Source organism: Moschus berezovskii, chromosome 7 (assembly GCF_049115385.1).
Source record: "Moschus berezovskii isolate FMDL1 chromosome 7, NW_MosBer_1.0, whole genome shotgun sequence".
In the NCBI taxonomy this organism is placed as follows: domain Eukaryota; kingdom Metazoa; phylum Chordata; class Mammalia; order Artiodactyla; family Moschidae; genus Moschus; species Moschus berezovskii.
In genome coordinates, this window is record NC_142466.1 from 71,200,975 (window position 1) to 71,216,788 (window position 15,814).

General features: G+C 47.1%; 1 protein-coding gene across 1 annotated transcript in view; it reads left to right on the plus strand.

Annotated features, from left to right (window-relative positions):
• The window catches only part of GALNT12 (polypeptide N-acetylgalactosaminyltransferase 12), a 33,298-nt gene that overhangs the window by 8,725 nt on the left and 8,759 nt on the right, over positions 1–15,814 (plus strand). Inside the window, exons 2-6 of the mRNA XM_055427131.2 lie at positions 1,773–1,942; positions 7,655–7,844; positions 10,814–10,999; positions 12,182–12,299; positions 13,861–14,037. Of these exons, the coding sequence (XP_055283106.2) occupies positions 1,773–1,942; positions 7,655–7,844; positions 10,814–10,999; positions 12,182–12,299; positions 13,861–14,037 (841 nt within the window). The remainder of the gene's footprint in view (positions 1–1,772; positions 1,943–7,654; positions 7,845–10,813; positions 11,000–12,181; positions 12,300–13,860; positions 14,038–15,814) is intronic.

Genomic DNA, 15,814 nt, shown 5'->3' on the forward strand with positions numbered 1-15,814 from the left:
TGCACAAAACATACAGCTTGAGAGTCCAGGAGGCATGGTTCCTGAAAGGGAAATCAAAGTACCGTAAGGTGAAGAAAGGAGAAAGGATTCTGGGCCGATAAAACACACCTGTGTCCACTGTGACCTTCTTGGCCTGTTCTCCAAAGGATGTAAATTTTCATTGTTTTAAAGATGTTTATGTGATAACCTAAATATAAACATAAAAGATCAGGAGGTATTTGCCACACCCATTTATTCATAACCATAAAATACGTAGACATATATTGTACTGGTGGAGATTATGATATCCTCATCCAGAAGGGTTTTTGTGAAGATTATAAAGAAGATTATAAGGAATAATGCTTGTAGAATGTTTAGCACACTGCCTATCATATAGTAAACACTCAATAAATGTTACTATTATTACTAGATATAGTGCAAAGCATGTAGAAAATACGGAGTAAAACACAACTCTACCCCTGCCTTCACAAAGCATATGGATTATACCAGAAAGTTAAGGAAAAGATGGCTTACTATGATTTAGTAGTAAATTTGGTTCTGACTTCTCTTTGTCTTTGCAGAAGTGGAACCCTGAGTGATACATATCTGCCTTTGTCTAATTGAAGAATACACAGCTTTTTATTGCCCAGAAAAAGAGGGAAATGTTTTTCCTGGATGCACATTTAGAGATGTTCAGAAGGATATATTGAAATTCATGAAGGAAAATGCATTTTTTTTTAGGAGAATGCATTTAAAGGATGTTTTATCTTTTTTTTTTAATTGAAGTATAGTTGATTTACAGTGTTGTATTAATTTCTGGTGTACATCAGAGTGATTTAGTTATTCTTTTCCATTTTGGTTTATTACAGGATATTGAGTGCAGTTCCCTGTGCTATATAGTAGGACCCTGTTGTTTGTCTGCTTTATAGTAGTTTGTATCTGCTAATCCCAAACTCCTAATTTATTCCTCCCTCTCCTGCTTTCTCCTTTGGTAGCCATAAGTTTGTTTTCTGTGTCTGTGAGTCTGTTTGTGTTTTGTAAATAAGTTCATTTGTGTCATATTTTAGATTCCACATATAAGGGATATTTGTGTTTCTCTGGTAATAGTACCTACCTCCTGAGACTGTGGAGGCCATTAAATGATTTAATACACAGCTGCTGCTGCTGCTGCTAAGTCACTTCAGTCGTGTCCGACTCTGTGTAACCCCATAGACGGCAGCCCACCAGGCTCCCCTGTCCCTGGGATTCTCAAGGCAAGAACACTGGAGTGGGTTGCCGTTTCCTTCTCCAGTGCATGAAAGTGAAAAGTGAAAGTGAAGTTGCTTAGTCGTGTCCGACTCCTAGCGACCCCATGGACTGCAGCCTACCAGGCTCCTCCATCTATGGGATTTTCCAGGCAAGAGTACTGGAGTGGGTTGCCATTGCCTTCGCCAAATACATAGCTAGTGCTTAATTATGTCTGGATTTAGCATACCTCTGAGTACTAGACAGGTTGAATAGAAAAGCTGAGTTTGACTGTTGCAGAAATCTGAAGATCGCTTTAAAGTTTAGAAACAGCATCCTCCATGTCAAGCTCATTAGGTATCATTTTAGAACCTTTTAAAGAATCTGCTGGGATTCCTACTGGATCATGGGTGACTCTGGAAGATCCCAGCAGGTTATTTGCCATTCCCCAGAGGGAAGCCCTGAAACCATGACCTGTGTTCCATTCACTCCATCTCCAGCCCCAGCCTGGGCCTGGTATACAAGTCACCAGTAGGGTCTTAATTCCTGAAATTGTGTTGTATTTGCAGGTGCAAAGAGAAGAAATACAATTATGATCAATTGCCCACGACATCTGTCATCATAGCGTTTTATAATGAAGCCTGGTCAACTCTCCTTCGGACAGTTTACAGTGTCCTCGAGACATCCCCAGACACCCTGCTAGAAGAAGTTATCCTTGTAGATGACTACAGTGATCGAGGTGAGCCCCTGACTTGGGCTCTTGGAGGAGCCTGCCCTTTGGTGACTGTGCCTGCTAGGTGGGTGTGACATGGTGCATAGAACAGGCCAGGAAGGATGGGCTTCCTGCATCTCCCTATGCCTGGCCCCTGCCCTCAGGGAGCTCGGAGCTGGGTAGGGGGATGCAGACATGATGGCGGAGTTGCTCTACCACTCAGTGCTATAGGAGGCAGAGAGGAGGTACTCACCCAGCTGGGTGCTCAGGAGCAGGTGGTTGACCATAGTCTTGAAGGCTGGGTAGTTTGTGGACTGCAAATGAGGAGGGAGGGCGTTTCAAGTGGAGGGCACAGGATTCGGAAAGCCTTGCAGTGCTGTGTGGACTGTGTAGGACCTTCAAGTAGGTCAGGAAGGATGGAGAGCTGGCTGCTTCAGGGAGGAACAGGAAAGGAGCAGGAAGAGGGTGCAGAACCTAGACTCAAGGCTGAAGAGTTGGGGCTTTGTCCTGAGGGAGAAACCAAGGCAAAATTTCAAGCGAGAGACCCGTCTGCTCTTTGGGGAAACCCTCTGGACTGGAGTGTGGAGAATGGGGTACTGGGAAGCTCTGCAGGGAGATAGGGGGCTATGGAGGTGACCCAGGTTGGGGGGGTGGGGAGGGCAGGCAGGTGGGAGGAGGATGTTCAGGAGGCAGCTTCTGCAGGCCTGGAGACTGGCTAAGTGGTGAGGAGGACACTCAGGCTTCCGGCCTGGGTCTCCGGGTAAGTGGTGGTGCCCTCCTTGAACTGGAAAAACCACAGGGCTTTGGCCTTGAAGATACTGACTTTGAGATGAAATAGAAAAGGGGCAGTCCAGACAGAAGAAGAACTGAAGCCAGGGTGAGACATTCCATTGAAAGGATGGTCTGTGTTCCTACAGGCCTGACCAGTGACCTGCTGCTGCTGCTGCTAAGTAGCTTCAGTCATGGCCGACTCTGTGTGACCCCATAGACGGCAGCCCACCAGGCTCCCCCGCCCCTGGGATTCTCAAGGCAAGAACACTGGAGTGGGTTGCCATTTCCTTCTCCAATGCATGAAAGTGAAGAGTGAACGTGAAGTCGCTCAGTCGTGTCCGGACCAGTGACCTGGGATCCAGCAATTCACATGCAGTCCGAGGCTGGCCCTTTATTATTCAGGAAGCTTTTTTTGAGCTTGTGCTGGGTGCTGGGGATTCCATGGGAAACAAGACAAATCCGTGCCCTCATAAAACTCACATTCCAGAGCTGTGGGTTGAGATGGTCAATAAGCACACGAAGACCATAACACATGCATCACATGATACAGCACTCTGTGAAAGTGAAAGTGAAGTTGCTCAGTCGTGTCCGACTCTTTGTGACCCCACAGACTGTACCCTACCAGGCTCCTTTGTCCATGGGATTTTCCAGGCAAGAGTACTGGAGTGGGTTGCCATTTCCTTCTCCAGAGGTCTTCCCGACCCAGGGATCAAACCTGGGTCTACCCGCATTGTAGGCAGACGCTTTACCATCTGAGCCACATCACACATACATCACATATTACAATATACAGCATACCATAATAGGACATGATACTATACTACAGCATGAGTAGAAAGTGCCCTGAAAGAATAATGGGAATAGGAGAACGCCTAGAGCTTGGGGACCAGGACTACTCTAGCTGATGGAGATCAGGGAGGCCTCTTTAAAGCCAAAAGCTGCAAACTCCGGGGACAATGAAGGACTGGGAAGCCTGGTGTGCTGCAGTTCATGGGGTTGCAAAAAGTTGAACACGGATAACAACAGTATGAAGAAGTAGGCAGCCCAGTGAAGGTCTGGACAGGGGAGCCAGGCTGGGAGCAGCAGGTGCAGAAGCTAAAACAAGCAGCTATTCTCAGGGTCAGACCACCAGCCAGTTGAGGGTGACCTGGGGGATGGGATTGCAGGGTGGATGGGGCCAGATCAGGTGGGGCCTTGGAGGATAATAGAAGGAATTTAGCTTAAATAGGCGGAGAAGGCAATGGCACCCCACTCCAGTACTCTTGCCTGGAAAATCCCGTGGACGGAGGAGCCTGGTAGGCTGCAGTCCATGGGGTTGCTAGGAGTCGGACACGACTGAGCGACTTCACTTTCACTTTTCACTTTCATGCATTGGAGAAGGAAACAGCAACCCACTCCAGTATTCTTGCCTTGGGAATCCCAGGGATGGGGGAGCCTGGTAGGAGGCCGTCTATGGAGTCACACAGAGTCGGACACGAAGTGACTTAGCAGCAGCAGCAGCAGGGAGCTGCCTGAGGGCTGTTGGGAGAGCTGTAAGGTTGGTTGGGGACTCTCTGTGCTGCCCTGTTGAGACAGGCTGACTGATGCTGGGGGTTGGGGAGCGGGGTTGGGGGGTGAGGATGGAAGGAGGATGGGTGTAGGGGCTGCTGGAGTTAGTGGTGTCAGTGAAGCAGTAGTCAGATAAGCTTACGTGAGGGGAAATGTCAGGGCCTTACCACAGGGAGAGCTGTGGGTATGGTGCTGAGCCTGTTTCCAACCCAGTCACCAACCTCTGGGCACCCCCTCCAGGGTAGAGCCACTGCTTATCTGCCGCTTCCGGCCCTGAGGCTGGTCTGTCTGACCTCAGAGCCTGTGTGTCTGTCCTGACTGGTAGGTGTGCTGTTCTCACAGAAACACAAAATAACAGTGATTTACATGAGATAAAAGTTGATTTCACTCTCTTGTTGCAAATCTGGGATAATAGACTAGGGCAAGTGTGGCAGCTCCATGGTATTCGGGCCTGGCTCCTCCTGCCCTGAGTCTCCCCTTTCTCAAGGATGGCATGGCCCAGGATGGCTCTTCACTTCCTGTTTACTCCTGTCAGTGGAAGGGTTTCCAGGGGACTTGGAGTCCACTTGGAAGTCACCCTTACATCCCATTGAGTAGAACAGGGTCACTTGGCAACACCTTCTTGTGAGGGAGACTGGGAACATCATCTCTGTGGTGGGTGGCCATGTGCTCAGCTGAAAAGCATGGGGAGAGTGAGTCAGGGGACAGCTGGCATTCCCCCTGGAAGCACGCAAGTGAGGCAGGAGGCCGAGGCCTACTGTCGTCTACAAGGCACTGAGGTATGGGGTCTGCGGCTGTAGGTGAGCTTTACCATAAAGCTTTACCATAACCTGTCACAGCACCTCAGGCAAGTCACTTGTCTTCTGATTCTTGGTTTCTCATCTGTAAATGGGTTTATCTACACTTAAATCAGGCCTTCCCAGATGGCACTAGTGGTAAAGAACCCGCCTGCCAGTACAAGAGACATAAGAGACTTAGGTTTGATTCCTGAGTCCAGAAGATTCCCTAGAGAAGGGCATAGCAACCCACTCCAGTGTTCTTGCCTGGAGAATCCAATTGACAGAGGAGCCTGGTGGGCCACAGTCCACAGGGTTGCAGAGAGTTGGACACGACTGAAGTGACTTAGCACAGCACGTTTAAATCAGTTTTGTGGTGAGGAATGAATCAGATCATGTGTAGCACAGAACCTCATGTGGCAGCCAACATATAGTAGGCATGTGTCTCCATTTTCTTTCCTCCCAGGGTTGTTTTAAGTATGTCTATGTAGACACTGGTTCCGGGTCACACCGCATAGCCTAGAATCCCAGCTCCAACACTTTGCAGCCGTATAGCCTTGAGCACGGAGCTTAACCAGTTTCAACTTTGGCTTCCAGTCCTGTAAAATGGTATAATAGTAGTTCTTACTTTGCAGGGTTATTATGAGGATTAAATGAGGTGGTAGCTTGTTAAGACCTGGCACATTGCTGGCACTTGTTCAATGATAACTTCTGTTTTTAGGAAATATTTAAAAAACTGTTAAGTGCCCGAAACTTTCAGAAATGTATTCATTCGGAAGTAGACATCAGATTATTTCTTTTTATGGGACGAAGCCACTGCTCAGCAAGCAGGAATATGGTATGAACCCCTTCAGCACAATTCAGTTCTCCTATAAATACAAGGTTCTGTGTGGCCAAGGTTCTCCATCCCCATGGTGGTGATGTATAAACCAGGATTCTCCCCGCAGCCTGTATTGGAGGAAGAAGTCCTGCCCTGCACTCTCCTCCCACACTTCCTGCACCCTCCTGTCACCCTTCCTGCAATGTCAGCCTGCGCCGATGAGGGGTGTCAGCACCTTCCAGGATGGGATAAGACAGTTCAGGCAGACAGAAGATTGATGCCGACCAAACCCATAATGAGTAGTGGAGAGCTGCACCAGCATTTTCCTGTGTGTTCACTGGGCCCTGCTAATAATTAGCTTTGCTTGGGAAGTCTCCTCCCTTATTCTTGCTATCCACTTGTACGCAATTATATTTAGGGTTGAAAAATCAATCAATGAATGTCTGTTTTTGTTTTTTGTTTGAGTATCAAGAATATTTAGAGAAATGTTTCACCAACAACAAAACAACTTAGGACATTTTACAAAGTTTTCCCCTTCACTGATGACTGAGGATGACTTTGAGACAAAGCCCATGTATTAATAAATGTGGGGAGATGCTGTCCTTTTTATTTTGCTGAGTGGTTACCCCTTGACCCACTGAGGGGTGTGAATTGGGGCCCTTAGTTCCAGGGCCTGTGTGTGGAGTCACGAGTCCAGGGGCCAGTTCTAGCTGTGTGCCCGTCCTTTCAGCTCATAAGGAATCATTTCCTCTTCTGCAAAATGGGGTAAGCATGTCCTGACAAGTTTTGGATTTGTTTAATAAGGATGAGAAACTGTAGGAGAAAGCTCTGGAGGCAGTGTTAAGGCTGTGTACTCGAGCCTGAGTCCTTGGGTTCAAATCACAGCCCCTCTGCTCTCTTGTCTGGGACCTCAGCTCATCACTTAGCCTCTCTAGCCTCAATGTTCTCATCCATAAAATGGGTACAGTAGTAGTACTGTAGTAGTAGGGGCTTCCCAGGTGGCTCAGTGGTTAAAGAATCCGCCTGCAGTGCAGGAGACATAGGAGACTCAGGTTTGATCCCTGGGTCAGGAAGATCCCCTGGAGGAGGAAATGGCAACCCACTCCAGCATTCTTGCCTGGAAAATCCCATGGACAGAGGAGCCTGGCAGGCTACAGTCCTTAAGGGTCGCAAAGTATGGGACACAACTGAGTGACTAAACACACACACACACAGTAGTACTTACTTCATAGGGTGAGTTATGTGAATCACTTGGACAGTAGTAATTAGCACACTAAACCTTCTAATCTTGCCCATTATTATTATTATTACATCATTATTATTATTGTCAACTGAATTGTGCTTCTGAGAAAATTTGCATTACTGTAATTATAAATAAAATCTGTGTTAACATAGTTCCATGGAAATTAAAATTTTATGATGTATTACATATTAACATAAATTAACATTTATATAAGAATTTTTTGGAAAAATTGTGGATGGATGGTTCTTGTGCTTTTATTTGAATGTTCACAAGTCAAGGTACTTTTGGTGGTGGGGGTAGCTTTATTGAGATAGATCCACATGCCACGTTCACCCCTTGCAAGAATACAGATCTACCTACCTGAACGGGAGTCCTTCCTCAGTGGTTCTAGAATCCTCCACCCCTGCCTCCCAGCCTTGCAGGGCCTTCTAAGCTTGATTGCCGGCGCAGTGAGGATATCCCTGGTGCAGAACAAAGGAGGCTCGTGTCTATTTAGTCTTCTTTTTGGGACAGGGAGGCCCTGGGAGGACGCAACTGGGGATGTGTGGTGGTGACCCTCGTTGTCCTGCTTGCCTCTGCAGAGCACCTGAAGGAGCGCCTGGCCACCGAGCTTGCGGGGTTGCCCAAGGTCCGCCTGATCCGTGCCAACAAGAGGGAGGGCCTGGTGCGAGCACGGCTGCTAGGGGCCTCCATGGCCAAGGGCGACGTGCTGACCTTTCTGGACTGCCACTGCGAGTGCCATGAGGGGTGGCTGGAGCCGCTGCTGCAGAGGTTCGTCTGTGGGTAGCGGGGCATGGGGCAGGGTCCCCTACAAACTGGTGTGGGAGGTAGGGGTGCTGGGCTCAGATGCTCCTTGGCCAAAGCCTCTGTCCCCTGGCATGGAGGGGATGTGTCCTCCCATGTGGAGGGGATGTCCTGGGACTGTGGAGGCTGCTAAATTAGTTAATATATAGCCAGTACTTAGAACATGCCAGTAGACAGGAGGCCTCAGATGAGTGTTTGCTTTTATTACTGCTTATTTTACACATTTATTGTAAAACTTGGTATGATCAACCAGCAAAAAAACAGTCACATAGAATTGTACTCCTAGAGAATATGTTTTGATGTATTTCCATCTTATCCATTACACCCAGTACCAACAATGCCTAGGGCCCACCTGTGAAACTTTAAGGGACCCTCCAAAAAATTGTGATAATTTCTTTTAAAATCAGAATGGAAAATGAATATCAAAATAATGAATATAGCCTGGGTTATCTTTATACCTATAATATAGTCATAAAATAGGGGCTTCCCTTGTAGCTCAGTTGGTAAAGAATCTACCTGCAGTGCAGGAGACCTGGCTTTGATTCCTGGGTCAGGAAGATCCCCTGGAGTAGGGCATGGCAACCCACTCCAGTATTCTTGCCTGGAGAATCCCATGGACAGAGGAGCCTGGCAGGCTATTGTCCATGGGGTCGCAAGAGTCGGACACGACTTAGCGACTAAACCACCACCACCACCACCATAGTCATAAAATATTATTTTTAATATCTGTTTTTATGGAGTCATGAAAACATAAATACAACCACGTCTTCAACATCATTTCTCCTGCTGTCCCACAGCCTCTTACGGCTCACCCTTGGCTAACTTTTGTTCTCTTCTCTTCCCTGTTTCCCTCCCTATCCTACTGATTGTGCATCAGGAGCTGGGCTGGCAAGCCCTGAGCTCTTCCAGGTACTCGAGGAATGTCTAGGAAGGGGCAGGTTCTCTGTTTGGTCCCCACTGGGGGAGTGGGTAGAGGGCTAGAAGATCAGAGTTTGTGCATTTGGAAAACTACTTTCCCCTGGCCCCCAATGCTTCGTTGCCAAGGCCTGTCTGGAAGAGCTGGGGACCCCCTCGCCTCCCTTCCTGCGTGAGCCCAGGCTCTGCTCTGACACTTCTGCCATCCTGGACCTTCGATGCCTCATTCTCCCCGCTCAGCTCTAATGGGCTTCAGTGCAGCAAGGACTCAGGGTTCCTCAGGCTAGTGCTAGAGTCTTGAGATCACTTAAAACATAGTGACAGCTGGGTGCTCCCTCTGGAATCTGGCCTAATGGGTTCACCCTTCCCTCCTGCCTGCACTGTGCCTACAGAGGGCCCCCGGTAGTCCTGTCTAAAATCATGGGCGGGGGTGTGCGCTTTTCCCCTTCAGCTGATGCACAAATGCTATCTGGAATTCCATTCCACTCCAGTCCACCCTTTGGAGAGAGTGAGGTGGCATTCCCCATAATCACATCCTTGTTCCATACCTGGAGTCACAGGGATTCTCCCCTGGTTACCCATTAGAAATAAGCTGGGGAACTTTAAAAAATCCTGGTCCTGTAGCAGACTATTTGGATCTGAATTTCTGGGGTGGTTCCTGGCCTTCTGGATGTTTCAAAAGCTCCCCAGGAAATTGGGTATGCCTCAGAATTGAGACACTAGACTGTAGACTGTCTCTCAGGTATGGTCTCAGCCAGGCACAGTAATCCCTTCCCTTTAGGGGCTTTTGAAAGTGGAAGATGTTCTTGGTTGTCACATTAACGAGGTTGTGCTCCTGGCATTATGAGCTGCTGTTGATATCTGGGGCAGAAACATTCTTTGCTATGTAGGACTAGACTGTGGGATGTTTGGTATCCCTGGTCTCTGGCTCACAAGATGCCAGGAAGCTCTACCCAGTAACTGCTGCAACTGGGCCTACACATTCTCTAACCATGATTTAGAATCCTTTACTCCAGTACTGGCTCCCCACAGTTGTCCCTTTCTTGTAGAAATTAGACTACCCCTGGTTCCAACCAGCTGGATGCAAGTCACAAGCTTATGGTTTATAGGTCTCAGATTCTAGAGAACTGCCCCCAAAATATGATCCAGAGAAATCTAATGTTCACATATGGTCCAGTCTCAGTTCATGTTTCCTGGTATGCTGTCAGATGCAAAGAAACACAGTCTGGAAGCCTGCTGAAAGATGGTTGGACATGTAAGAATGATTGTGGAGAGAATCATTGACGCCTATGCACAGGCTGATGGCTGCAACAAGAAATTATCACATTTTCCACTATATGTAACATTTAATCATAAAGAAGATTGAAAGAAAAGTATAGCTGTAGTTCCAGGTTCTCTGCCAGCCTCTTACAAATATTCTGTTAGGGAGTCCACATTAACCCTCCAAGTATGTGTTATTGTTTAAGAGGCAACAGACTCTGAGTGGTTAGATGACAACACTAATGTCACACAGCAAATAAGGGGCAGGATTGAAATTTATTTGCTAGTTCCAAAGCAGACCCTTTGGTCTGGGTGCATCTCTGTTCATAAGAAAATAATTATTTCTTGACTTTAAGATGTTTCATTGTGATTACATGAAGAAATCTCTTACAGTCTTGAGAAACTGAAAGTCTGCTTTCTGTTTTAAAAGTTACCTTGAAGGATTTTGACATTGTGACTTTCATAGAAGGATTCAAGTTTAACCAGAATATCTTTAGACGGAATCAGACTACTAAAGCTATGGAACTTTACATATCAGGGCTAGAATCTTTGTACCTGCCCCCTCTCCGCCCAGCACCCCCATGATGTTCACCTGCCGGGCTGACCTGGCTGTAGACACCAGGAATAAGAGAAGCAGGCCTTTCTCACACAGGCGTTCCTCCTTTTAGTGGAACGCTGAGGAGACTCAATTCTCAGGTTTCCTGGTGGTCCTCCTACTGCCCATACGTGGTAGAATGTCAGGGTGTTCTGGTTGTTTTCAGGATCCATGAAAAGGAGTCGGCAGTGGTGTGCCCTGTGATTGATGTGATTGACTGGAACACCTTCGAGTACCTGGGCAATGCTGGGGAGCCCCAGATCGGCGGTTTTGACTGGAGGCTGGTGTTCACGTGGCACGTGGTTCCTGAAAAGGAGAGGATCCGCATGCGGTCCCCCATCGATGTCATCAGGTTGGGCGTTACTTCTTTGAGTGCCTCACTGCATCTGGCCAACTTGTCAGTGAAGGCCCTGAGGAGGGATGGTTAGCTGTTGCCTCTCTTTTCATTTTCCAGAGTATTTATTTTTTATAAAAATCTTTGCTATACATGTGGATTTGTATTGTTATATTTTCATAATTTTGGTAAGTATGTATAACATAAAATTTACCCTTTTAACCGTTTTTAAATGCACAATTCACTAGCCTCACACACATTCACAGTATTGTACAACCATCACCTCTATATATTTCCAGAACTTTTTCATCACCCTCTGTTGTTGTTGTTTAGTCGTTAAGTCATGTCTGACGCTTTGTGACCCATAGACTGTAGCCTGCCAGGCTCCTTTGTCCATGGGATTTCCCAGGAAAGAATACTGGAGTGGATTACCATTCCCTTCTCTAGGGGAATCTTCCCAACCCAGGAATTGAACCTGGGTCTCCTGCTTGGCAGGTGGATTCTTTACCACTGCGCCACCTGGGAAGTCCTATATAGAAACTCTGTACCCAGGAAGCAATACCTCACTGTCCTCCCCTCCTCACACCGCTGTTAGCGTACCATCTCTGGATTTCCCTATTTTATGTACCTCATGTAGAACCACACAATATTTATCCTTTTATGTCTTGTTTCTTTTTCTTGAGAATTTTTCTGAGCAGTGCCACCCAGCCTGGCTCCTGTCACCCTCTCAGAACTTGGGCTCTCACTTCCCATCTCTCTCTGTTGTCTGTGCTCCTAGGAGTTCAAGGGTTTCACTCACCCTTAGGCCTTTGGTCACGCTCCTGTCTTCTCGGAGAACCAATCATTCCTCTTCTGGGCTAACTCCCCTTTGTTCTGCAGACTGTGCCTCCTCCGAGAAACTCAGCCCTGCCTGCCTCCCTCCCCATCTCATGGCTTCTGTGTTTCCACAAGGTCCCAGGTTGACCTTAGTCACCCGTAGAGTTCTGTGTTGCCTAGTGAGACGTCCACGAGCTTCCCCAGGGCAGGGGCTACGGGGCAGGGGCTGTGGGCGACATCCAGCTGCTGGCCCAGCTTAGTTCCAGGCAGAGGGCATGAACTCGGAGTGTGGTTCTGTGAGTGAGTGGACTCAAGGTTTGTGACAGAAGCCAACTGTGATGGTTTCCTGCTGCTTACCTCAAATTACGATTCACGTGCTTCTAGATCTCCAACGATGGCTGGTGGGCTGTTTGCTGTGAGTAAGAAATACTTTGAATACCTGGGGTCTTATGATACAGGAATGGAAGTTTGGGGTGGAGAAAACCTCGAATTCTCCTTTAGGGTAAGTACTCTGGTCTTCTGTCTCCACTCGCTCTTAACCTGTTTTTTGTCTGTTTCTGGGAATGATGGCTTTGGTAGGAGAGCCTGGTGGACTCTTCCTCTACATTATCAGTTTATCCAATAATCCTGAAAGAATAGAATGGCACACACATCCTGTAAATACTCTTAAAATGCACATTTAATAGATTTGGGGTTGATAAAGTTCTTGGAAGTCACCTAGTTCTTTTACTCTACTGAGGGGACGGATGGCGGGTGGGGGGGGAATTGACTGGCTCAAGATCACGCAAAGAGTGCGTGACAGACGCTGCACTTAAACACAGGTGCCTGCCTCCTGATCCCGTGTTTTGGAGCCTTGATTTGCTTGACTGCTTGATAAAGTAGCCTCTTTATTTGGCACGTGTGTGCTAAATTACTTCAGTTGTGCCCAACTCTTTGCGACCCCATGAACTGTAGCCCACCAGGTTCCTCTGTCCATGGGATTCTCCCAGCAAGAATACTGGAGTGGGTTGCCATTTCCTTCTCCATTTATTTGGCACAGTGACTTTCAAACTTTGACACAAAGATTTGTTAGGGAAACTCGTTAAAAAGGCAGATTCATAGGCACGGTCTCTGGAAAGTCAGATTTGATAGACTTACGGTAGGGACTGGGTGTCTGCATTTTGTAACAAGCCCATACATTGATTCTGCTGTGTGTGATACACAGATGCCCCTATGGAAAAGCTTTAGCATTCTGGTGGATTTCCTAGTTAACTGAATCTTGCATCCTAAGTATCAAAACCTTATGTAGAAAATTTTCAAATTGAATATCTTAAAAGAATTAAGATATTCCTCAATTTGAAAATTTTCTATATGAATAAGACTTTGGCCCTCCACTGAGGACTCACGCCTGCCCCCCATTATAAGCACCATTTGGCAACCCACTCCAGTACTCTTGCCTGAAAAATCCCATGGACAGAAGAACCTGGTAGGCTACAGTCCATGGGGTTGCGAAGAGTCAGACACGACTGAAGTGACTTAGCAGCAACAGCAGCTCTCTTTGGTCATATGTCCATGAAAAACCTCCAGAGGACTGTGTGCTGAGTTTTGGGGTGTGCTTTTAACAGTCTTTCTGCCTCTTCCCTAGGTGTCAGGCTGCTCTGCCTGCCTCTAGAAGCTCTTCCTTTCCCCCTTCCAAACCTCTCTTCTTACTTGCTGCTTCTTTCCTATCTTCTGTGACTAGAAGACCAGGTAATTAGCCTGTGCTTTACCTAGTAAGTAAGTGAGTTCCCAATGAGGTCCACTGTGGGTGCTCCTAGGTGTCAAGTGCATGAGCTTTTGTGCATGGATTTTGGGGTCTGGGTTCCAATGGCTTATTTGTCTTTGGGGCTGCTTTCTTGCACTTTGACTGCATCCTGTGTCCTGAATATCCCTGGGAAGTGGCCACCTGCATCATGGAGGGTGAGGTCTTGGCAGTGTTCACTATGACCTCTGTGTGCCCAGCCTCCTTACTATAGGCATTGTGGACCAGCAGCTCATTCCCTGCTCAACCCCATCACCCCACCTCCTCCCCACTCTGTATACAGATCTGGCAGTGCGGGGGGACCCTGGAGATACACCCGTGTTCGCACGTTGGCCACGTTTTCCCCCGGCAAGCTCCCTACTCCCGCAACAAGGCCCTGGCCAACAGTGTCCGTGCAGCTGAAGTGTGGATGGATGAATTTAAAGAGCTCTACTACCATCGCAATCCCCAGGCCCGCCTGGTGAGTGCCCCCTGTACACCCACACTCCTTCTGGCCTCATCCAAACAAAAGCAGCTGATTCTGGCCTCTTACTGTGGTAGATCTGGTTCCAGAAATAGAGAGGAAATTGGGTGCTTACAACCCAAGAGGAAAACCATATTCCTTCACTTATAATAAACAACAGACAGTTGATTCTCACTCCTTCCCATAATTATGCTCCAAACAGTCACCGAACCACAGTCAGTGAGTTTGGGACTGATGGGGTCGCGGAGAGTCGGACACGACTGAGCGACTGAACTGAACTGAACTGACTTAGCTATTGATCATGGGGGAAATTCAGGATTAGGTTACTGAAGACCTCTTGCAGGTAGACATTTTTATCAACTGATCAATGCATAACTTGGTTTTATGTGTGCTTCTGTTTCAGTAATTTCATGTCGATTGGTTGCATTGAACTCACACCCAGGTGAATCTAATCCGACACACCTCTTTTCTCCCTCCCAACACATCACAGCCTTCTTGCATTAGGAACACTGGACAGCACTAACTACTCTTGGGGGTTGTTTTAAACAGTGAAATCACCAACACAGTACAGAACAATCTGAAAACCATGGTGTTGAAGTACTAAACAGGACACTTGCTTTCAGGACGAGAGCTGAGATATAACCTCAACTGGGAATGTGCACGCTGGGGGACTCTCGTGTCTGAGAATGACCATGAAAGTGTGAAGACACCACAGTATTGATTTTAGTGTTAAAAATAACATTTTATCAGAGAGCCCCACTGCCACTAACAGGCCACCCTCCGCACATGCCAGGACGGGGCTCCCACTGACCTGTCTTCGCATAACTAAGGGGCCACGTGGCAAGACAAGAAAGTTGGCTCCAAGGCCTCTTTCCCAGCCACTTGATGTAAATTTCTTCTTGTGAATCTTTACAGCAGTCCTTCAGAGTAACTTGGAGATTTTCATTTGGTAGATGAGAAAACTGAAGTTCAGAGAGAGAATGATTTAAGGAATTTGCCCACGGGCTCGTAGCAGATGTGGGAAGAACTGGGTCCACTCCAGTGGCACTCTCTCTGCTCTGCGGAGCCCTGTGGACACTCACCTTGACCTCCACTGTGGCCTTTCTCTGCCTCTGGGCTACAGGGCCACTGCTTCCTCAGTCTTGCCCAACCAAGGCTGCAGGGTAGAAATATCTGCTCTTTCCTGTCACCCATTCTAAAACCCACAGATCAATCCCTCTTTCTGAGGGTTCCCAAAGAATAATATGGTAGAAAGAGGGCACTCATGCGCCTTTTGTCTGAATGCCCAGTGGCAGAGTGTTGAAATGGATATTTGATTGAAGATGAGGACACAGTGACTCTCATTGAAAACTGAACTTCTGGAAAACAAAGCAGAAACCTGAAATTTTATTCAGACTTTTTCCTTATTGTTATCATTTTGTTAAATATTTTAACTTGTCAAATTTTAATCATTTAATGGCATAACACAGGGACAGTCCTATCTCTGCACTCAGCATTGCTCTCATGGTTGTACATTTGCTGTGCTAAATAGATGCTTGCTTTATTTGATTATTCAAAAATTTTTAATCATTGGTTTCGTCCATAAAACAACTATTTATCAGTGTAGCATTTTGCCCTTACTATTGGAAGAATATATTTAGATTTGAATAGATTGGGCACATAAGAAAGTTTTCATTCATAATTACCTCTGGAATACTTACCTGTGTTTAGAAGTGAGTGTCCAGGTATCAGTGGTAAAACTATCAGAACACTATGACACACATGTGCTACTGAC